At 43.8% G+C, this 23,440-nt stretch overlaps 1 protein-coding gene across 6 annotated transcripts in view; it reads left to right on the top strand.

Moving 5' to 3' along the window:
* Positions 1–23,440, top strand: part of Nf2 (NF2, moesin-ezrin-radixin like (MERLIN) tumor suppressor) — a 96,500-nt gene that overhangs the window by 59,516 nt on the left and 13,544 nt on the right. For 2 of the 6 annotated variants that reach the window (XM_075944143.1, XM_075944140.1), the window contains 8 exons: positions 4,482–4,556; positions 5,990–6,103; positions 9,344–9,466; positions 10,946–11,163; positions 14,017–14,122; positions 17,228–17,355; positions 19,627–19,792; positions 21,509–21,553. In XM_075944143.1, the coding sequence (XP_075800258.1) occupies positions 4,482–4,556; positions 5,990–6,103; positions 9,344–9,466; positions 10,946–11,163; positions 14,017–14,122; positions 17,228–17,355; positions 19,627–19,792; positions 21,509–21,544 (966 nt within the window). In that variant the 3' untranslated portion in view covers positions 21,545–21,553. Of the gene's footprint in view, positions 1–4,481; positions 4,557–5,989; positions 6,104–9,343; positions 9,467–10,945; positions 11,164–14,016; positions 14,123–17,227; positions 17,356–19,626; positions 19,793–21,508; positions 21,637–23,440 lie in introns of those variants that run through there. The other 4 variants (XM_075944139.1, XM_075944142.1, XM_075944141.1 and 1 more) reach the window with 3 other exon arrangements.

The following is a 23,440-nucleotide window of genomic DNA, read 5'->3' as shown; positions in this document are numbered from 1 at the left end:
CCTGCCTCAGCCTCCTAAATTCTGAGATTACAGGCATATGCCCAGAGTAGATTCACATATTTCTATATAGGATGATGGCTTTTCAAATGCAACAGTCCTATGTTTTATGTATTCATTAGTATTTTTTTAATCTTTACTATACAGTGCTGGGGATCAAACCCAGAGCCTTGCACATGCAAGACTTTTGCTGTCCTACTGAGCATTACCCTGGCTTCCTATTCATTAATTTTAAAGGAATTATTAAACATCTGCTTTGTGCCAGAGAGCAAACAGAAATGAGGAAAGTCCAGCATTAGCCCTCCAGTCAGTAATGGCTTGACTGCTCTAGAACATAAAATACAATGTGGGCTGCTCAGATGGCTCAGTGAGTAAAGGTACTTGCTATCAAGCCGAACTTCCTACTTCAATTCCTAAGACCCACATGGTGGAAAAAAAAAGAACTAACTTATACAGGATGTCTCTGACCTTCACACATCTGCCTGGGCATGTACTCCACCCTTCTATAAGTAAGTAAGTAAATAAATAAAGAGTAAAGTGGGAGGAGCTGACGATGTTGTTGTGAGGGCCTCTATTACACTTGCATTAACTTCTGATCAAGTTCTCAGAAGAAATTACTGTAAAGGCAGGGATATGTTTGATATCCATGTCACCAGAAAACAGGTACATTGAGATCTTATGTCTGATGGGTAGAGTGGCAAGGCCTGGGAACCAGAGTGGTTTCTGCTTATCGGGGAGTTCCAGAGACGGACCCTGAGAACACAAGACACCAGGCAGAAGCAGGCAGCCTGGCCTGTGCATGTCCACGCAGAGTAGGCCATGAGTGACAGTGATGTTTCATGTTGTCTGCAGGTCTTGGAGCAAATTTCTTTCTTTTTTAGCAGCTCAAGGTAAGCAATACTAGGCCCTTGTTTCCAGTCTGTGGTTTAGATTACTCAACCATGCTTGCTGAAGCAAATTGAACTTGCCTCTCTTCTTCCTCCTCCCTTCCTCTCCCTCTATTTCTGTCTTTCAGACAGGGTCTTTCTGCATAGCCTGGAACTTAGCAGTCCTCTTGTCTCAACACCTCTAAATGCTGGTGTTATGGTTAGGCATTTCACACCGAATTCAAAGTGAGCTGCTTGTTTTACATTTATCTATTTACTTATTGAAGGAAGGCGGTGTAGTATGTGCCAGGGTGAGTGTATAGAATTCAGGGGACAACTTGTTAGGCGTCGTTTCTCTCCCTTACCATGTTGGTACCAGGGGTCACACTCTTTTTTATTTTATTTATTTATTTATTTTATTTTATTTTGTCGAGTAACAGCCCTGGCTCTCCTGGAACTCACTTTGTTCACCAGGTTGGCCTTGAACTCACAGAGATCCACCTGCTCCTGCCTCGGTAGTGCTGGGATTAAAGGTGTGCACTACCACTGCCTGGTCACATTCCATTCTTAAGGTTTGGTAACAATCACCTTTATTTACTTGCTGAGCCATTTGCCAGGCCAATTGCATTTCTTCATCTAAACATTCTGACAGTTGGTTTTGTAGCTGGTTGTCCTGAGAAGTGAGCATTAGGTAGTTGTTTGTTTGTTTGTTTTCAGGTTCTTAAATTGGAATCTCTTTAAATGTGACTTAAAGTAGTCAGTGTTCCACTGTGTAACTAGTCCTTTGCCTCCCACTTTCGCTAATGGTCCCTCAAATACTTGTTTTTCAGAGCTCAAGGATTAAGGTCCCCTAGTATACCCTGTGACACAACCAACTCTAACGTGCCCTCTCAAGGCCATCATGTTCGATCACATCAGTATCTTGTACAGCAAGCAGACTCCAAGCTACTTGGGCATGCCTTAATGGGACTTATGGATAGCAGTCATCCTGCTAAAACAGTTAGTGATTCTTCGTATGTGGCCTGACGTGACAGAGAGCCTGTCTGTGGTTTCCGTACTTTTTGTGACTTCCCACTCACAGCTCTAGGGTTCATTAGCAAGGCTAAAAATAAGCTTATGAAATTCATAAATAATATTCTACACCAGAACAATACTATGACTAAATTAACTTGTCCAAAGTCTAAACAAAGAATTTTTTTGCCATCGTTCTATGTGTGCTCATTTCTTATTGGACAATAGAAACATGTAAAAAAATATCCAAGAATTTGCCTTCCTCGGCAAGTTTATTTGCTAAGCAACTCATTTTTTTGTTCCATTTTCTGTTTTATATTCAGTAGTCCTGAGAATGGAAACCACATGCAGGCAAGACCTGTATATCTGGCTCAATCATTTTTTAAAATTTTTTCCGGCTTTGCTAGGGGTGGCTGTACAAGTCTTTTTTTTTTTTTTTTTTTGTTTTGTTTTGTTTTGTTTTTGTTTTTCGAGACAGGGTTTCTCTGTGGTTTTGGAGCCTGTCCTGGAACTAGCTCTTGTAGACCAGGCTGGTCTCGAACTCACAGAGATCCGCCTACCTCTGCCTCCCGAGTGCTGGGATTAAAGGCGTGCGCCACCACCGCCCGGCTTGTACAAGTCTTTCTTGGGAATGTGTGTGTACTTTTATAATATTTGTTAGCATATGCTAATTGTACAAAGTAATGGGTGTCAGGAAGGCATTTTCATATGTGCGTATAAAATATATTTGATCTTGGGCTGGAGAGATGGCTCAGCGGTTAAGAGCATTGCCTGCTCTTCCAAAGGTCCTGAGTTCAATTCCCGGCAACCACATGGTGGCTCACAACCATCTGTAATAAGGTCTAGTGCCCTCTTCTGGCCTGCAGACTTACACACAGACAGAATATTGTATACATAATAAATATATAAATATTTAAAAATATATTTGATCTATATGCTTTTTTAAAAAAAGATGTATTATGTATAGTGTTCTGCCTGATGTATGTCTGTAGGCCATAAGAGGGCACCAAATTTTATTATAGATGGTTGTGAGCCACCATATGGTTGTAGGAATTGAACTCAGGACTTCTGGAAGGGCAGCCAGTGCTCTTAAGCTCTGAGCCATCTCTCCAGCCCCTTGTTTTGGTTTTGAAGCGGGTCTATGTTGTCCTGTTTGGCCTGGAACTCTTTCTATAGAACAGATTGGCTTCGAACATATGATCTTCCTCCCTGAGAGCCAGTATGACAGGTGTGTGTTATCATGTTCAGCTGAGAGTTACATTTCCAGGGGCATTCTAGGAATCTGGGAGCTTTCTGGTCTCCTCAGTGGTTCAGAGTAGCAGTTGACTTGTCTCTGTGTGTGTGTGTGTGTGTGTGTGTGTGTGTGTGTGTGTGTGTGTGTGTGTGTGTGTGTCTATGTCTCTGTATGTCTGTGTGTTTTAAGTTTCTCTTTCTAAGTTGTCAAAATCCTTTTGATTTCAGGAACTGTATTTTTCTCTTTTACAGCAATCTATTTTTCTTCATACTGTATTTCTTCTCTTGGCATCTTTTACCTACTGACCATGCTCAGAAACCCATAGGAACTTGCTGTATTAAGTGTCACCTATACCAAGCTTTCTTTTTTGAGTCACCAACCAGCTCCCAAATCATGACACGGAGATTTATTATTAGATATGAATGCTTGACCTAGCTTAGACTCATTTCTGGCCAGCTCTTTTAATTTAAATTAACTTGTTCTTCTTTTCTACCTCCTTTGCTCCTCTTCTCTTCTCAACCTAGATTTCTCCTCCTATTTATTCTCTCTGCTTACCAGCTTTGCCCCTCTCCTGCCTGACTATTGGCCATTCAGCTTTTTACTAGATCAATCGGATGCCTTAGGCCAGCAATGTGAAACAGCAACACGTCTTTTAATAATTAAACAAATGCAGCAGAAACAAATGCACACACCTTCTCAGTTAAATACTCCACAGCATGAGCAAATGTAACACATCTTTGCCCCGTTGAAATAATATTCCACAACAGTCACCCCCTCTGAGGTTTTTCTTCTTCACAACCTATCAGCATTCCTATCCATCTAAGCCTGCTGTATCAGTGCAAATTACTAAAGAGCTAATATGGTCAGTATCGTGCTCACCATCCCCTCCTCTTCTAATTTTCAGTGCTAGATACTGAATTTATTCTTATTACTTGACTTGTCTAGAATGCCCCTCCACCCTATCTTTTAGCTATTCTGCCATATACTTCTTAGACCAACTGTAATGCCTCCCATTGTGCTAGATCTGCTCTAAACCTCTAGGATATTTGTGACATGTCCCACCAGTGAGACACTGATATATGGTGTTATCTCTTAAGTATTTGGCTGTTGTTGGACTAAGTCCTACTAGACTGCGAACTTTATGAAGGCAAGGAACTGTGCCAATGTGACTGGGTGCCACTGTCCGTTCCTTAGAGCTACCCAAGATGGTTAGGGTCATGAAATTCTGCAGCCCCAATCTTGGGCCCTGTATGCCTCAGACTTACCCAAGGCTTTATTCCTGGGCACCAGGAGGCCAGGACTAGAGGCGGTGTAGTTGCTACTTTGTGGATTCCTGGTTGATGTCATATGAAACTGTTACTCCTTTCTTTCAGTTTACTATTAAGCCACTGGATAAGAAAATTGATGTCTTCAAATTTAACTCCTCAAAGCTTCGTGTTAATAAGCTGGTAAGTTGAGAGCCTGGTTTTCATGACAGAGAACTAACCTTTCTAAGGAATTAAATGATCTGTGTGTATATATGTATACACATACATACACATGCTTCTCTGCCAGGGAGCTGGCCCTAGTTTCTCTTGCTAAGAGCTATAAAATGATATTTGATTTGGTAAATACTTTTCTCTTTGGTTTAACCTATACAATTAACCTTTTTGAGGGGAGGGGAGGTGGGAAGTGGAGATAAAATCTGGAGCATAGTGCATGTCAGTGCATGTCAGAAAGAAAGCATTCTGCTGAGGTACATCTCAGCTCTCCACTTGCCATGTTGATTTGCATTTTATAATTACTAATGAAGTTACATCTTTATACCTGTTGATCAAATCTAATTCCCTGTTCAGTTCTTGCTTTGGGTCTTTTGACCACTTTTCTCTTGGGTTGTTTGTTTGTTTTCTTTATTAATTATTATCCTCCTTGTGAGGCTCGTTTTCCTTCTTTATGATGTTATGGCGAGTAAACATTTTCACCTTTCATGTCGACACATAAAATACTCCATCGTAAACTGGGTGGACAATGGTAGCACACGCCTTTAGTCCCAGCATTTGAGAAGCAAAGGCAGGCGGATCTCACGCGATCTCTGTGAGTTCGAGGTCATCCTGGTTTACAGGACACCAGGACTACACAGAGAAACCCTGTCTCAAACCTCCCTCCTCCAAAAAAAAAAAAACCTCGATCATTTGTTCTTCTGTTTTCTTACTTGACGTCTTATCTTGATTTAAAAAAATACTCTGTATTTTCAAATAAAGTTACTTTTGAAACTGGAATCAGCTTTTTGGTATGAGGGAGAAAGCCAGCTTATTTCTTTCCATATAAATAACGTTTGACACAACCTAATCCTGGCTGATGGTCCCTGATCTGCCATCTGTCTTGCCACATCTTGACTTAGGACACTGTGGTGATGAATGGAGCATCCTCTATTCACTGTGTATGCTCCCAGAACTGGGAACACGGCTTTGTGTTTTATTCCGTCCTTTCTTCCTCAGATTGCAGCTGTGCCATGGTGGGCTGGAAGACAACAAAGGAAAATGTTTTTGTTTTTGTTTTTTGAGACAGGGTTTCTCTGTAGCTTTTGGAGCCTGTCCTGGAACCAGCTCTTATAGACCAGTCTGGCCTCAAATTCACATAGATCCGCCTGCTTCTGCCTCTCAAGTGCTGGGATTAAAGGCATGTGCCACCACCGCCCAGCGAAATGGCATTTTTATTTATTTATTTGGTTGGTTGGTTGGTTTAGTTTTTTGAGACAGGGTTTCTCTGTAGTTTTGAAGCCTGTCCTGGAACTAGCTCTTGTAGACCAGGCTGGCCTCAAACTCATAGAAATCTGCCTCCCGAGTGCTGCGCAAAGTAAATTTATATACTTACCATATTTCCTCCTATTTCTGTGCCATAGATTCTCCAGCTATGTATTGGGAACCACGACCTATTTATGAGGAGAAGGAAGGCTGACTCTTTAGAAGTTCAGCAGATGAAAGCCCAGGCTCGGGAGGAGAAGGCTAGGAAGCAGGTGAGTAAGACTTCAGGTTTTGTTTCTTTCATTTGGTTTGTGTATTTATGTATTTGTGCACTTGATTTTGTAGGCCAAAGGTCAAACTTAGGTATATCTACTCAGGAATATCTACTTTATCTTTTGAGGCAAAGTCTCTTAGTGGCCAGGGACTTACTATAAAGCTAAGCCAGCAAGCCCTAGGACTCTGGCTGTTTCTACATTCCTAGTATGATACTACTATGCCTGACCTTTTTTGTGAGTGCTAGGGATCAAACCCAGGTATAGCAAGTACTTTTTTAAAACTGAGTTATCTCTCCAGTCTCAATCTTATTTGTTTAAGGCACATTCTTACTATGTAGTCCTGGCTGGCCTGGTACACTCTGTGGAGCCAAGTCAGCCCTCAAACGCAAGACAGTTTTCTTGCCTCAGCCTCCCTAATTCTGGGATCACGGACGTGCCACTATGCCCAGCTAAGACACGGTTTTAGGGCTAGCAAGGTGGTTCATCAAGGAAAAGTACTTGCTGTGCAAACCTGACATTGTTGATGTGATATCTGAAACCTATGGAAAGATGGAAAGAGAGCAGACTCCACAGAGTTGTCCTCTGACATCCACACATGCACCATAGGACATGTGCACAAACTTCGTGTTCTCATTCATACACATTAATGAATAATAATCATTAAAGATCTTGTGTTGTTTTGATTTGGTTTAGTTTTTGTTTTGTTCTTTGTTTTTTTGTGATGGGTTTTTCTGTGTAACTGCTCTGGCTGTCCTAGAACTTCCTCTGTAGGCCAGACTGGCCTCAAACTCACAGAGCCTGCCTCTGCCTCCTGAGTTCTGGGATTAAAGGTATGTGCCACTACCACCCGACCTAAAGACCTTGTTTTAATTGATGATATTACTTTTGGTCAGTCTCAGCCTTCGAGATAAAGGATGGCTGTTGTCAGCCTGATAATAGACGTACCTGTCTTACTCCATTCCTGTTGGATCTTTTTTAGCTAATGCTCAGATAATGGGTTGTCAACTATGAAACTAAGCACTTGGGCTGGCGAGATGGCTCAGAGGGTAAAGGTAATTGACACCAAACCTGACAACCTGAGTTTGATGCCTGGCAGTCACATGGTAGAAGGGGAAAACTGACTTCTACAAGTTGTTCTATGACTGTCACGTGCACACTTATATGAATAAAATAGACATAATAAAAATTTTAAGGGAAATTCATACTAAGTTACAATAGCATATCTTTAAAAAAAAAAAAACCAAGATTATTAGTTGTTTCTGTACTTATCACAGACTTGGGACAAGGTAACCAGGCATGGTTTTGTCTCCCTATCTGTCTAGCTGTCCTTCTTTACGTCTGTCTTCCCTGCCAAGTCAGTGCCCTTTCTAATTAGATGGTGATAGAGTAGAAGACGCCATTTCAGTGCATGTTGTGGATGCTAATAAGGCTCCTGCTGCACTCCTTGCTGCAGGTCAGCTGGACACACATGGCTGGGCCTCTGCAGGAGGTGCTGGCAGCACCTACCAGCAGACTGGACTGGCTGCATTGATGTTTTCTACTCACAGTCCTTCTCTGCTCACTGAAATCCACAGCTAGTTTGAGCCTTGCTGCTGAGAATTTCAATTGTGGTCTGGGATGAACTGTTTGATGGAGTAGCTACAGCTGCAGTTGGCTCCCCTCAGGACTTGCAAGCTCAGAGGTGTAATAATTAGTCTGTGTGGTGTTCTCTGGTTTGGGAACCCCAGAGAGGCTGGCTCCTAGCCCCAGGCTTTAGAGAGAAATACCCAGTGTGAGGCAGTGAGCTGTGAGCTTGCCCTCTGCTTTCTGGAACAGTAGACCATCAGTGTCTTCTTTTGGATGCTTTAGGGATAATGGTATAGGGTCTACTGAACAAAAAAGTGCTGCTACGCTAACATGGAGGAGTAGTGACAACTTTAAGAAGCATACTCGTTGACCTTACTTTCAGCAGAGGAAAGTTTAGAAGTTAGAGGAGTATGACAGCTCCGGGGCCCTGGGAGGAAATAGTGCAAATGCTGCCTGGTGGAACATGCCAACCTTGCAGCTAAATCTTTTCATCTGTGTGACTCAGTTTTCTCATCTGTCAAGTGGAGCTGGTGCTGCCTCTTTTCAGAGGATGGATTGCATCTGAAACTCTTCATAAGGACAGGAAGTCCTTTATTATTTAGGTGAAGGTCTCATAGAAAGTACAAGGCTGGGAACTGGGGACAGCCTGGTCCTTTTTTTTTTTCCAAAAGGAGAATAATGGAAATGGAAATTGTATTTTAGTGGAAATTGAAGAACAGATTGCCAACTGTTCACTGAGGTCAAGAGGAAAATCAAAGAACTTACTTTATTGCTTATCTATTTTGCATGATTCTTTCAATTGAGGGCGCTTAGGGAACTTCATATTTAGAAAGGGTGGCCTTGTAGTACTAGAGTTTGGGTGAGATTGAAGCCAGAAGGAGTAATTAAACATGATTGTGTTATCTAAGGCAGAAAATAGTACAATGGCCACTTCTGGCTTCTGCTTTCTGAACTCAGTGCCCTGGAATTACAGGGAACTGTGCTGTCTTTAGTCTTGGTCCATTTATTAAGGTTGGCAGGTGGCCCAATTAACATTGTGATCCAGAAGGCTAGGGGATGGCAGTAGAGGCTTTGTACTGTTTCTGTAAGGATGGGGTCTGTGTTCCTGCCTGCCTGTGAGTTGCCTCTACATGGGGCTATACAAGACCGTGCAAAGCCACTGCAGCTTCCTGCTGTGAAATTCGGAGTGGGAACTATCATTCTCTGTAAGCAGAGGGGGAAGTGGTGCTATTGTGGATGAAATTGTGTGAAGGGGCCGTAGGGACTAAAAATGTCAGGGTAGTTCATCTGAACAGATAAGAGAGCTGTGTTTTTCTGGGCCACTGTTTTGGGGAGGAGGAACCTGTATGGAGAACTGCCATTCAGAGAACAGAGCCATGTGAGGTTTCCCAAATAACAGAGCTTTGTAAGGTCATATCATATTGTGTACAAGAATGCTCTTTTCTCTTCATGTGGAGACTGAATTTGTACTCACTACTGGAATTTGTTTCAAGAAGTACATCTTTTAATTCTGCAGTTAGTTTAGGACAGAGAGCAGCAGACAACAAGAATGACCCAGGCTACCCCAAGTGAAGACACTGGAAAGAAGCCCAGAGGAGAGTGAGGCTCCAGAAACTGCCCATTCTTGGGTTTCTGCAGCACTGTGACTTGGAACTGTTCTTTTACCCCCAGATGGAGCGTCAGCGGTTGGCTCGAGAGAAGCAGATGCGGGAGGAGGCCGAGCGCACGAGGGACGAGTTAGAGAGAAGGCTTCTGCAGATGAAAGAAGAAGCGACAATGGCCAACGAAGCTCTGGTGATTTCTGAGGGTTAGGGCTCTTGGAGGTGACATGGGACTTGTGAAATTAGGCCTTCTGTGGACTGTGAATTTATTTCACTTTTTAAAACACCAGTACTTTTTCTTTTTGAAAAATTTAGGTTCAGTTCATTTGCAGTCAAACTCCACTTTCATAACTGACTTGCCTCTGAGTCAGGGTTCTTGGCCTTGGCCCTACCAACTTTTGGAAAGTAGTACCAACCAAAATCTGGTACTACTAACAGAGTGGTTCTCTGCATTGAAGGATATTTGTTATGTCCTTACCTCTACCTGCTAACTGCCAGTAATGACGTTCCAGTCTAAAAATACCCTAGGACTGGGATATGGCTCAGTGGCAGAGCTATTTTCTAGCATGCCCAAGACTTTATGTGGAGTGTTTTTTGTTTGGTTTTGGTTTTTCAAGACAGGGTTTCACTTTTAGTTCTGGCTGTCCTGGAACTCACTTTGTAGACCAAGCTGGCCTCGAATTCACAGGGATCTGCCTGTCTCTGCCTCCCAAGGGCTGGGATTAAAGGTGTGCGCTGCCACCACCTGCCAGAGCTCTACGTTTTTATTCATTTTTATGTATTCAGTTTGGCGGTGTGATAAGTTGGAAGACAAGTTTCAGGTGCCCTGGACTGGACTTTGAATTCATTATAAAGTCAAGGAAAACTATGTATTCTTTTTTTGTTTTTTTTTTTTGTTTTTCGAGACAGGGTTTCTCTGTGGTTTTGGAGCCTATCCTGGAACTACCTCTTGTAGACCAGGCTGGTCTCGAACTCACAGAGATCCGCCTGCCTCTGCCTCCCGAGTGCTGGGATTAAAGGCGTGCGCCACCACCGCCCAGCTAAAACTATGTATTCTTGACCCTGATTGAAGGAGAGGCATACCTGCCATGCCCAGCCTACCTTACATTAGATTCTCGAGCACTGCAGGAAAATAGTCTCCAGACATTTGTTCAGGAGTAGGCAGTGGGCATGACTCCTACTTTTGAATCACTGACTGAAAGGGACAGAACAGGGCTTAAATTGTTTATTCCCCCACAAACATAAGCTTCTGCTGAAATGCATTCTCTATATAGGATGATTTTTTTTCTCCTGTAGAGGAGCCTGCAAGGCCTGCAAGGCTGAATCTTTAGTGTGACAGACTGGGAGTCTCTCAGTGAGAAGACATAGGGAGATTAAGACTGGTTCCTGGAGGTTGGAGAGATGGCTCAGTGGTTAGCAGCACTGGCTCCTCTTCTAGAGGACCTAGATTTGAGTCCCAGCACCCACATGGCAGCTCACAACCTTCTGTAACTCTAGCCCCAAGTGATACGTTGGCCCTTTCTGGCTTCCAAAGGCACTGCACGTACAGGTGCACAAACATATATGCAGGCAAAACACCTATACACATAAAAATATTTGTTCTTGTTGCTGTGTTGGGGGAGTCTGTGGAGAGATAAGCATATATACTATCTGAGAGCACTTTCCTTCCCAGATGCGGTCTGAGGAAACAGCTGACCTGTTGGCCGAAAAGGCACAGATCACGGAGGAGGAGGCCAAACTTCTGGCACAAAAGGCTGCAGAGGCTGAACAAGAGATGCAGCGAATCAAGGCCACAGCCATTCGGACAGAGGAGGAGAAGCGCCTGATGGAGCAGAAGGTGCTGGAGGCTGAAGTGCTGGCACTGAAGATGGCTGAGGAGTCAGAGAGGAGGTGAGTGGTTGTCCTCGGCACTGGAGCCTGGTTCCAAACCTTCTTCTGTGTTGTGGAAACAGGACTGTATGACTCCTTCCTTGACAGGCTGGTAGGATGGAAGTACTGGGATAGAACATGGTTATTTTGCCTAGGGAACCTGTCTGTCATGCCTCTACACCTTCTAATAGTGAAGTTTGCAGGAAAAAAACATTTAAACATATCCATAGACTGTTTTTTGCCAAAGAATTGAGAAGAGACTTTTTTACATTTAAAAGAGGGGGAAGCAGTGTGCTGGAGAGATGGCTCACAGGTTATAAGCAATAGCTACTCTCCAGAGAACCTGGTTTGATTTTCAACACCCACATGGTGACTTAAAACCCTTTATAATTCCAGTTCCAGGGGACGCAACCCCCTCTCTGGCCTCCATGTACATCAGGCATGCACATGGTACACAAACATACATGCAGGCAGAACACCCATACACATAATAAAATAATTTTTTTAAGTGGGAAGTGGAGCCAGGGAGATGGCCTAATCAGTAAAGTACCTGCTACATAAGCATGAGGAGACCTGTGTTTGTATCCCAACACCCATGTAAAACCTAAGCACAGCAACATTTATTCATAGCCTCGGCACAGAAGTTAGGAGTGAAAGCAAAGACAGGCGGATCCATGGAACTCACTGACCAGCCAGGCTAGTTGAATTAATGAGCTCCTTATTTAGTGAGAGACTCTCCACTAAGGTGGAGAGCAGTAGAGGATTACACCCCACACTGACCTGCACCTGCCCACACCCACACACACCCACAAAATCAGCTTGGTTCTTGTCTCGTTCCTTTTGATGCAGATCAATGGCAATTATTTACTTCAAAACAGAAACTAAGTGCCATTTCCCTACAGTTTTTCAGGCAGTTAGATAGGGGAGCAGAGCGGCTGTGTGTTTTGTGGCCAGGTTGAAGGATAGAACTGTTGTCTGTAGTCTTTAGACTATTCTAGGCTCTGGATTGTTCTAGTGCTGCAGCCGTCAGATAAACTCTGGCACATTCCCCACAGCATCTGGCTCTATTAGTTTAGAGCACTTGAATTTGGCTCTTAGCTACTAAGGTACATTCACTACAGTTTTTCTCACCACTTTTTTTTTTCAATGTGTATTGGTGTTTTACCTGCATGTATGTCGGTGTGTGAGGCTGTCAGATCTTGGAGTTAGAGTTGTGAGCTGCCATGTGGATGTTGGGAATTGAACATCTGGAAGAGCAGCCAGTTCTCTTAACTGCTGTTCCATCTCCCCAGCTCCTCTCACCACTTTTGCATGTCATTATGAAAATATGGTTCCTTGACGCCTGCCCACTCCAGGCCCCATAGGGATATGGATATGGATCCATATCTCTAGGACTGGACTCCTGTACAAGACTTCCATACTACACCTAACTCATAGAGCAGGGTTCTACACCAAGTCTCAGTGGCATGACTTCTTCCTGCCCAAGAAAAGTGAACAGTTGACCTACAAATGTTTTGTTTTGTTTTTGAGATTTATTTATTTATTTATTACATATACAGCATTCTGCCTCCATGTATGCTTGCACACCAGAAGAGGTCACCAGGTCTCATTATAGATGATTGTGAGCCATCATATGGTTACTGGGAATTGAACTCAGGGCCTCTGGAAGAGCAGTCAGTGCTCTTAACCTCTGAGCCATCTCTCCAGCCTAGCCTACAAGTGTTTTACTGGGGACATGAAGGAAAAATTCTTTCACACTCTTCCCTTTATGGCCCCAGTGTAAGGCTTGTGATGATGCCCTCCTTTGCCCCGCCCACTCCTCACCCAGAAATAAGCATAGTATCTCTGGGCCCTTCCCACTCTCTCTTCTTTCAACCTGTTTCAGAGGTGGGTTGGTTTCGTTGTTGATGTTGTTTGTTTGTTTGTTTGTTTGTTTGTTTTGAAACAGGGTTTTACTATGTAGCCCTTGCTGTCCTAGAATCCACTATTGTAGACTAGGCTGACCTCAAACTCAGAAATCTGCTTTGTAGCAGGATTAATAAAAACCCAGAGATAGAAATGGGGTTCAACTTGAAGGTCAGAAAAGCAAAACAGCCAGCCACTGGCTCTTACCTCTACCTCAATCTGAGATGGCGATCCTGCCTCCAGGAATCTCAGATTAAGACTGTGTCTGAGAGCTGTCTCCCCCATTTTATATTCTTCTTTAGTGCTGGGATTAAAAGCGTGCACCACTGGAATTAAAGGCATGCACCACTTGATATCTATGGCAACTAGTGTGATATTAGGATTGAAGGTGTGTGTCACTACTGCCTGGTCTATAAGCCTGACCAATGGGGCTGTTTTACTCTCTGATCTTCAGGCAAGCTTTATTTATTTAAAATACAAATGAAATAACTCTACACTGCCTGCCTCTGCCTCATAGTGCTAGAGTTTAAGGCATGGGCTACCAACACTAGTTTTGTTTTGTTTTTTTTTTTTTTCTTATTTTGAGATTGCATCTGCCTCTATTGCCCGGGCTGGCCTCCAACTCCTGGCCTTACACAATTCCCCTGCCTCAGCCTTTGGGGTAGCTGGCACCATAGGCACAAACCACTGTACTTCTGCTGGCTTGCAAAACTGCCACTTTGGTTGTTTCCCAATGGCTACCCCATATTACAGTCTAGCTTTACCATTGAGATGAACAATACCCAGGAATACTGTTCTTACTTTGGAAGTTCTGGCTTCCTGTAAATGTCCCTGTCACATTGTCCTTGTTTGCCTTGTTAGGTGCCATGTATGGGGTTAAGTTAGGTTCTTGCTCTAGATGTAAGGTAAATGTCTACATGTTCTCCCTGTCCCTTTCTCTGAAGCTAACGTCTCTTTCTTTCTCTGCAGAGCCAAAGAGGCCGATCAGTTAAAGCAAGACCTGCAGGAAGCCCGAGAAGCAGAGCGAAGAGCCAAGCAGAAGCTCTTGGAAATCGCCACCAAGCCTACATATCCAGTGAGCCTGGGCTGAGTCCAGCAGCCTTTGGCTGCTTTGGTCTAGCAACTTCCTTAAGCCTCACAGCCCTTTAGTTCACCTCATAGTGCCTTCAGGGTGACAAAGCAAAGCAAATAGAGAGCCTGGATAGAACCCTCCTAGTCTTCCATTTAGCCTGGACTGACTAGTCAGTTAATAGATAACAGACCGTAGAGCCATTTCCAGCCCTGGAATGTTTATTACTACTCCAGTCTCCACCTTCAAGAGAGTTTGCTGTCTAGATCCCTAGTGTCAAGCTAAATGTAATCTTCAGCTCTCAGTATAAACTAGGTACCATAATATAGTTCTGTGAAGGGACCGACTCTACACCTCAGAGTGAGACCCTGCTATGCCAGAACCAGCTGCCAACCTCAGTTTTGGGACTAGGAGTACTAGAATGGCTTGTACTAAATGGGGTCATAAAATACGTAGACATCACTTCCCTTTCTTTCCTCTGCTCATTCCACTCTGCAAAGGTTTTACTCACTTGTTCTCTATTCATATAATATCATCAATTGGAAATCTCTATCCTGATGGATATGCACAGGTGCCCAGATTACAGCCAGCTCTGGAGACAGGAAAGACTCAGTGTGACTGTATTTTGCAGAGGAACTGGATTCCCTGCTGAGCCGGGAAGAGAGGATGGAATATTCTAGACAAGGACACAATGCATTCACAGCACAAACACATAACCCATTCTCGCATATGCTACACACAATGCACAGTCATGTGCATGACAAACAGTGCACATTTGTGCACGTGACACGTTCACATATTGCACAGATGCATTTAGGACACAGAGACATAAGTGCCTAGGGTATGAGTTGGAGAAATGCGAGCCGTTTGCTATTGCCATGTGTCCTTGTTATCTACTCCTGAGTAACAGATAACCCCAAGCAACCATTTATTTGTCTCTTGGGCATGATGTGTTAATCAGACTCACGTCTTCTCTCAAGTTCTCTCAGATGGTCACATTCATGTGACAGCTGGGACTGTGACAGTCTGAGGGCTCAGCTAGGCTGTGTACCTGAAATAGATGTGTCTAAACATCTATTGGAACAAATTTTATAAATTACTATCCCTTTGCTCTTTTTTTTAGTAATGTGTCCAGGAGGAGAAAACACCAGTTCCTTAATGGCATCATGTCTTCTGGGTGGGTTATAATTCAGCTAGCCAGTCCCTATAGATGAATATTCAATATGATTTCTGTAGCAATTTTGAAAACAACTGCACTGAACATCCCTGAATACAAATCTTTGCACATATATTTGACAGTATTGGTAGAATCAGTTCTCATAAGTAGAACTGTGAGGTCAGGTGCTCAGTTGTGATACTTACTGAAGAGTTATGCTTGTTTCTGCTCTCACCAGAAGGGTAACAGCTAGTGCTCTTCTTTTCTGGGAATTTTTTTTTTTTGAAGTGTAAGATAAATAGATGCACCTAAATTTTAGCTATCCAGCCTGATGGATTTTCACAGGCCAGACTCTCTCATATATCCAGCATTCATTCCTGAAAACAGAGTATATGTAGCACCGAGATGTTCCTTCCACACACTGTTCCATACTGGGAAAAGATCCAAGGATGAAAAAGACAGAGTGTGCCCTCAGAAAGTCTGTAGACATAGAAAGACAAAGACATGAAAGGAGGGAACTTTGCAGTGTGGGCTTGAGGGAAAGACCTGTAGCAGCACTGTGCACACCGTGCTAAAGACCTGTAGCAGCACTGTGCACACCGTGATAAAGACCTGTAGCAGCACTGTGCACACCGTGATAAAGACCTGTAGCAGCACTGTGCACACCGTGATAAAGACCTGTAGCAGCACTGTGCACACCGTGATAAAGACCTGTAGCAGCACTGTGCACACCGTGATAAAGACCTGTAGCAGCACTGTGCACACCGTGATAAAGACCTGTAGCAGCACTGTGCACACCGTGATAAAGAACTGCAAAGGAGAAAAGCAGCCATGTTGCCAAGAGGGGTCTTGAAGAGCTTTGGTGAGAAACTGAAGGAGTTGAGAACCTTGAACAAGGAATGGAAAACTTGCTAGAAATGATGACATACACCTGTAATCCTGGTGCTCAGGAGGCTGAGACAGAAGTCTCATCAGTTTGAGACCAGCTTGGGATATGTGGTGAGGAGATAGCTTAATGTGCACATCCCTAGTACCACAGAAAAAGACAAGGAAAGAGGAAGAGAGAGGAGAGCAGCAAGCAGGGAGGGAAAGAAAGAAGGAAACATACAGAACTACACAGATGGGAAAACGGCCATGCCCCGAGGGATAAAAAGCAGTACTGTTTATAATTTAACAGGACAAATTATGGGGACACTTGAACAGTAGATAGGGGCTGTATATTAGGTGATGTTTTGTTCTGGAATGAAAAGGCCCTGAAAACAACTCTAATGACTTCATCTTACTTTATCTTTTTTTTTTTTTTTTAATTTTTTCGAGACAGGGTTTCTCTGTAGCTTTTTGGTTCCTGTCCTGGAACTAGCTCTGTAGACCAGGCTGGCCTCGAACTCCCAGAGATCCGCCTGCCTCTGCCTCCCGAGTGCTGGGATTAAAGGCGTGTGCCACCACGGCCCGGCTATCTTACTTTATCTTAAGCCCTCCTTTGGCTCTGTCTTCTGAATCTAAGCCTCTAACATATGTGCAAAAACCTTTTGGTCCAAAGCCAATCGCTTACCAGCCTCCCTACAGGGCACTACAGATGCCCAGGGCTCCTGTTGGACCCACTCCACCCTATCTACAACCGTGCTGCTGTTCCCACTCTGGCTCTTGTTCACCTTACTGAACTGTGAGGATTTGCAGACATCTGCTTCCTGAACAAGACTTTTATGTGCTTAGAGCCAGGGAGCGTATCTTCTCTCTGTCCAGCTCGTAGCCCCGTGCCTGGGAGTTTCTTTCCCGAAAAGCTGAGTGCAAGTTTGTATTTGATTGAAGTGATCGTGGAAATGATGAGGTTTGAGAAGAGAAGAGTGACTTCTCTGAATGTGGGTGCTTTGGGACCACTTACCTGGCAGTACTAAGTGTAGAGGACTTTGTCCTGTATAATTTAAACCTCCTAATCTGAGCTTTCTCACCGACAGCCCATGAACCCAATCCCAGCACCACTTCCTCCTGACATACCGAGCTTCAACATCATTGGTGACAGCTTGTCGTTTGATTTCAAGGATACTGACATGAAGCGACTTTCCATGGAGATAGAGAAAGAAAAGTACGTACCCTCTGTGGCCTGCTGGGGCAGTCATGCAAATGAGAGTGGATTCCACAGCAGCCAGATATTACCCCTGCAAAGTTTGATCTGTCATCACCCACTAGAGAACAAGTTTCCTAATTAGAAATTAAAGATAACAGATCAAGACAGCAGTCAGTGTCCCAGGATAAAAATAACACTTGATTGGTCACCTGGAATTTATAGTGGTTCAAACCTTGACTGAAGAATAGGACTGGGTCCTATCCCCTCAGTCAGACTGTTGTTTGCATAGTACTAAACTAGTTTTCTTCTGATCATGTTCTTCAGCAGTGCTTCCTAAGTCTAGAACAAAGGTGAAGAAAAAGGAAAAAAACACAAGTTTCTAGGCTGAGCAAAGCCTGGGTCCAGGTGGAACCAGTTCCCCTATGCTGGCAACTAGCCAGACCACAGCCACTTCTGTCAAGTGCCTCCACTTCCACTTTGTGGTCAGAAGTGGAACAGAGATGGAGAGGAGTTCCATTGTAGATGAAATCTAAGTAAGATCCTCTCATTCCTTGAGCCAGAAGTAAATTGGTTAATAGCCACAGCTGGCAGAGAACAATCACAGAGGCCCTATATATTAAGCACCTGTGAGTCTTTGTCTCATTTAATTCATACTAATTAACAAACATCCCACTGGCATCAAAGGCGAGTTTTAGGGACTGGGGGTGTGGCTTAGTTGGTAGAGTGCTTGCCTAACATACGCAAAGCCCAGAGTTCAATCTCCGGCACAGTTTAGGTCAGGCATGGTACATCAGTAATCTTAGTACTCAGGAAGTAGAGATAACAGGACCAGAACTGCAAGATTATCTTTGGCTACATAGCAAATTTAAGTCTGGCCTGGGCTACATGAGGCCCTATCTCCAAAAAACTGCTGTAGTGTTCCGATCATATAAAATAGACTAGGTTTAGTTTTAATGAGTCACCCAGCATCACATAGCTGATGGGGAGCAGGTCAAGGACTGAAACCCTTACTCACTGTGGTACTCAGAATAGCGCTCTGCAGTCCAGCATGAACCGTCAAGAACCAGGCTATCCTCCTGTGATCCCTCTACTGAGGACAGCTAAGGAGCTGTGATCCAGAGCTGCTGCTGCTAGCATCAGACTGAGTCCCTTTCTCATTTTCCAGATGGACGTGTTTATGTGGTTGTGATCAGTATAAGGCCACATCCTGTCCTGTGTCGTGGTTTTTTATAGTTTGTATTTTCTTACTGTCTTAGTGTGTTTGGCTGTTATAACAAAATACCAGAGGCTGGAAAGCTTATAAACAACAGAAATTTACTTCTCATAGTTCTGGAGGCTTAGAAATCCAAGATCAAGGCATTGCCAACTCAGAGTTCAATGCGTTTTCTTCCTGGTTCATAGATGGTGCCTTCCTGTGTGCCCATGTGTATCAGGATCTCTCTAGGGTCTCTTTTTTAAGGACATAAATCCATCATGAGGCTGATGAACTAATCACTGCCCAGGGCCTCACCTCCTAACACTTTGGTAGTTGGCCGCGGCATACGAATGGGACAACACTACATTCAGCCCGTAGTACTTATTTTCTACACAAGCTGCAGAGCCCATCAACTGGCTACAGAAATCTGTTCAGAATGTTTGCTTATGTTTTCTGTTCACGCTTATAGTTAAACACTTTAACCTCACCAGGTGAAAATGGCAACCTATTTCTTCTCGGTGTTGACTAAGTGGAGTGTCTGCTATCTTTTCCTAAAGGTCTCAAGATAAGTGGGAGAGTAGATGTGGTTAACTGCTTCAGGAAGGGTGGAAGCAGAAGAGCAGGGTTCAGGAGCCTTGTTGATGTGACTTTTCTTTTTTTTTTAATTTATTTATTATGTATATAGTGTTCTGGGCACCAGATCTCATTATAGATGGGTGTGTGTCATCATGTGGTTGCTGGGAATTGAACTCAGGACCTCTGGAACAACAGTCAGTTCTCTTAACCTCTGAGCCATCTTTCCAGCCCTGATATGACTTTTCATACAGAACTGAAAGCAGGGGTTATTTGGAGAGCACTCCAAAAGTTTATATGGAGCGTTCTTCCTGCCTGGAGGCCCTGTAATTATTCTCCCAACTGCACTGATGTGGAGAGAGATTTATAGCAGTTTAGAGGGTAGCCCGAGCTTCCTTCACTTCTGAGTAGACAGGTTTAGGTGTGAACCCCAGGCTGCTCCTGAAAACTTGTGAGTCATGGCAAGTCTCTTCTATATCTCAATGTCTGCCCAGTTCTGATGCATGGTTTCATCTTGACAGAGTGGAGTACATGGAGAAGAGCAAGCATCTGCAAGAGCAGCTCAATGAGCTCAAGACGGAAATCGAGGCCTTGAAACTCAAAGAGAGGGAGACAGCCTTGGATATCCTACACAACGAGAACTCAGACAGGGGTGGCTCCAGTAGCAAGCACAATACCATTAAAAAGGTACCCGAGTCTCCTGGGTTTTGCTGAACAGGGTGCTTATTAATGAAATGTGAAGTTGGCATCTAGTCTCCTCAGGAGCCCAGTCATTAGCCTTCTTTCTTTACTTTCTTTCTTTTTAAAACATGTACTTAGTTGAGGGAGTTTTTCAACTCCTGACAGAAAAAGAATTTAAGCTGCCAGTGACTATGAACCCATTGGCTTGATGGAAGTAGAGCTTGTGTTAAAAGCTCTGATGAGATGAGTCCCTGTTTGAGGATGGGTTTTGATCTATCACTGAGCACTAAAGCGATTCTGTCTTTAAAGCCAGTGGGACTTATGCTCAAGGAAGCTGCCTTACTTAATGAGAGAGCACAATGAATTAAAGGCTGTTGAATGGAGTCCCCTCTAGTCTTTGTGTAAGACCATGTTCTAAATCTCCAACTTTTTCATACTTAAAAGGAAGTATATAGGAGAGCCTTAATGTTTAATAAGATGAGACTTCATTTCTGAGGCTCACAGAATCCCATCTGTCTCTCCTGATATTTAGAGTGCTCATCATTGTAGGGATTTAGGAGTTACTCAGTCCTCCTTATCAGCACAAGAATGTATATACCTCTTATTTGGGCAAATTAATGCTCTGCTTTTAGCTGATTGCCCCGTAAGACAGACGTTAGAAAGTGATTGCTGTGGTAGCACACAGTTGTAACCCTGGCATTTAGGAGGGAGAGGCTGGAGTTGCAAGTTCAAGGCCAGCCTGGTCTACAGATAAGACCTTGTCTCCTTTTCCTTGAGTTTGGATGAAAACTGACGTGGTTAAGTTTCACGCTTTATTTCAGTTGGTAAAGCAGTCCCCAGCTTAAGGACTGTCTCTGTTTTCAATGATTAAGTTGTTACTGAAAATTTGGAGAAACCTATGTCTCCCTACCATCACATCCCCCCCCCCTCTCTCATCACTGATATATATGTAGGTAGGTAGGTGGATAGATAGACAATGTTACAGTGGACACCAAGTAGAGAACCACTGCAGTCACATGACCTACCAGGGAGGCATTGCATCCTCCACACCCTCTTTCCTATAGCCCCTGTTGTTTTCTGGATTTCTCCTTTCAAACAAAATTATTAAAAGTCAAAGGGGAGTTAAAACCAGGCATGGTGGCACACAGAACTAAGGAGGAGGAGGCAGGAAAATTGAAGATCATTTTGGCTACATAGAAAATGTCCCGTGATGAGTGGTAGTGGCGCACTCCTTTAATCCTAGCAGAGACAGGTGGATCTCTGCGAGTTCAAGGCCAACCTGGTCTACAGAGCGAGTTCCAGGACAGGCTTCAAAGCTACACAGAGAAACCCTGTCTCAAAAAACCAAAAAAGGAAAAATAGGAAAGAAAGAAAGAAATTCATGTCCAGCCTGTGCTATATAAGACCCTGTCTTATAAGGGGGGGGGGGATAAAAAGGTAAAAAGGAAGCCTCTACCCTTAAGCCAAAACAGCCCTGAGGGAGCAGCCTCAGACCCTCATCGTGCCTCCTTGTCTTTTGGATACCTGTATTCCTGTTCAGTGGTGAGCTGGCCTCTGAGCCACAAGAGCCTGGAGTACTAAAAACCAGAGAGGCCAGTGTTCAAACCATGAAAGTACATGAAGTCACTTGTCTCAATTTCTGAGCATTTTGCAAATGACACATGTGGCATTTTGATTTCACAGGGTATATCTTTGTTTTTTCATTTTATTTTGCTGGTTTAGCCTCAAGCCCAAGGCAGAAGACCTATCTGCATTTGAGTCCTCAAAGTAGGTTATTCCCAGGTATTCTGTCTGTGGTGATGGTCCTGCCGTCTGTGATACTAACCCATGCATGAGCTTGCCTGTCTCTGTGTTCGGGCCACATGGAGCCCTCCCGAGGGCAGGTGAAGCCTGGGGCCTGGCCACAGCATGCTTTAAGGGTGAGAGCAGGTGTCCACCCTGAGGGGCCCAGACCAGCCTCCGGGGCCCAGAAGGCTGCCTCATTCTGAAGAGCATGTCACGGGGCTACAGGACCCGTTGCTTTGTCTATCTCATGTCACTGTTGGGCTGCGGAAGGTCATGGCTTCCTGTCCAATCAGATCTGTCTCTAAGTCCTTTGTCTTCTTGGTGGTGTATTCCGTTGATAGATAACTCTAGCATGGAGTGGGGTCAATTCTGATGCTTTTAAGACTGGTGTCTCTCGTCCAAGATCACTCCTACCCTGTGGTGATGCACCCTTCAGACTTATCACAGCTGGTGGCTTCTGGGCGTGGGTCACTTGTTCTCATTTTTCTCTCAAGCTTCCCATTCTTTGCACACCCCTTTTCTTCCAGCAAACTCAGAGCACTGTGCATCTTTGAGCCAGTTGCCATGAGCTGGCTGTCCCATAGCCACTCTAAGGTCACTTTGGTTTCCATCCCCGCCTGCAGCATGGAGGGAGCTGCACATGGACAGTACTATTGCAGATACCCAGGAGATGAGCAAGCAACAATTGTGTAGAGTCAGTTACTCAAAGATCGCAGATTGTTCTTTCAACATGCCTAGGCAGTAGAAGGAATTTATTTTGCCTAGGACAGGACTAGTGTTAAACTGTCACCCTGCCTCTGTTATCGTAATCCCCAGTCATCCCACTGTGCCTCTGACACTTTCTGACAGGAGTGTAGGCTCTTTCCCTTAGCAGCCTCACTGTAATCAAGTAGAAGAAACTCTGAACCTTGTGCCCAGGAGATTCATATTTGCTCGTTGTCCCAGAAAAAGAGGTATTGAAGTTCCAGGTAGATCTTTTATCAGGTGAATAGGAGCTTACAAAGTCCCAAGAACCCATGACCTGAACACAATTTTGAGTGTCATTTGAGCCTGACATTGAATAGATTCCTATTTTTTCAGCTTCATATGCCCACTTTGGTGTTGTTAACCTGACACCATGCAGTGTGTGTTTTGAGCACATCAGAGCAGGCGGACAGGTGGATCTCTGCCTAAGTGCTGACTCCATGGCACTAGAGTACAAGTGGATCTGTGGTGGTTCACGAACTCTGGTTAACACAGGGCAAGCAGAAAATCCTGATTTGTTTTTACCTAGTGCACCAGATATTCCCTGCATATAATTAACCAGTTTCATGTGAATGTGGGTTTATCTTTTTTGTGATATAGCATATTTACATTCTTCAGGGTCCTAGTTTTGCTCATCAGTTATCACTGAGTTGTTATAGAAAAGGAAGTTTCCTTTTTAGTCAGCTTTGTATTATTTTTAAACATACAGCCATAGTGACATTTGGCTAATGACAGACCAAGTACATAGTGGTGGTTGTATAAGTTTGAATTTGACTGCATTGCAGCCATTTTAGTCAGTAGCATGATTAATAAAAACCAGAGACAGATATTAGAGTTCAACCTGAGGACCAGAAAAGCTAAACAGCCAGCCACTGGCTCTAACCTCTACCTCAGTCTGAAATGGCAATCCTGCCTCCAGGAATTCTCAGAACACATTCTATGATTTCCCTTAGTGATGAGGTCATCTAATGGCACATTTCTCACAGCATGGCCAATCATCAAGCAGCAAGTGGCTGTATATGGAAACATTTGTTCATTCATTCACATGAATGTCTTAATGTGAAGTTGTTTTCAAAACAGGTTGCTAGGCTCTATTTAAGAATTCTGATTAACCAGGGACTACTA

The sequence above is a fragment of the Microtus pennsylvanicus genome, chromosome 12 (assembly GCF_037038515.1).
Source record: "Microtus pennsylvanicus isolate mMicPen1 chromosome 12, mMicPen1.hap1, whole genome shotgun sequence".
NCBI lineage: Eukaryota > Metazoa > Chordata > Mammalia > Rodentia > Cricetidae > Microtus > Microtus pennsylvanicus.
This window is presented reverse-complemented; position numbering and strand designations above follow the sequence as displayed.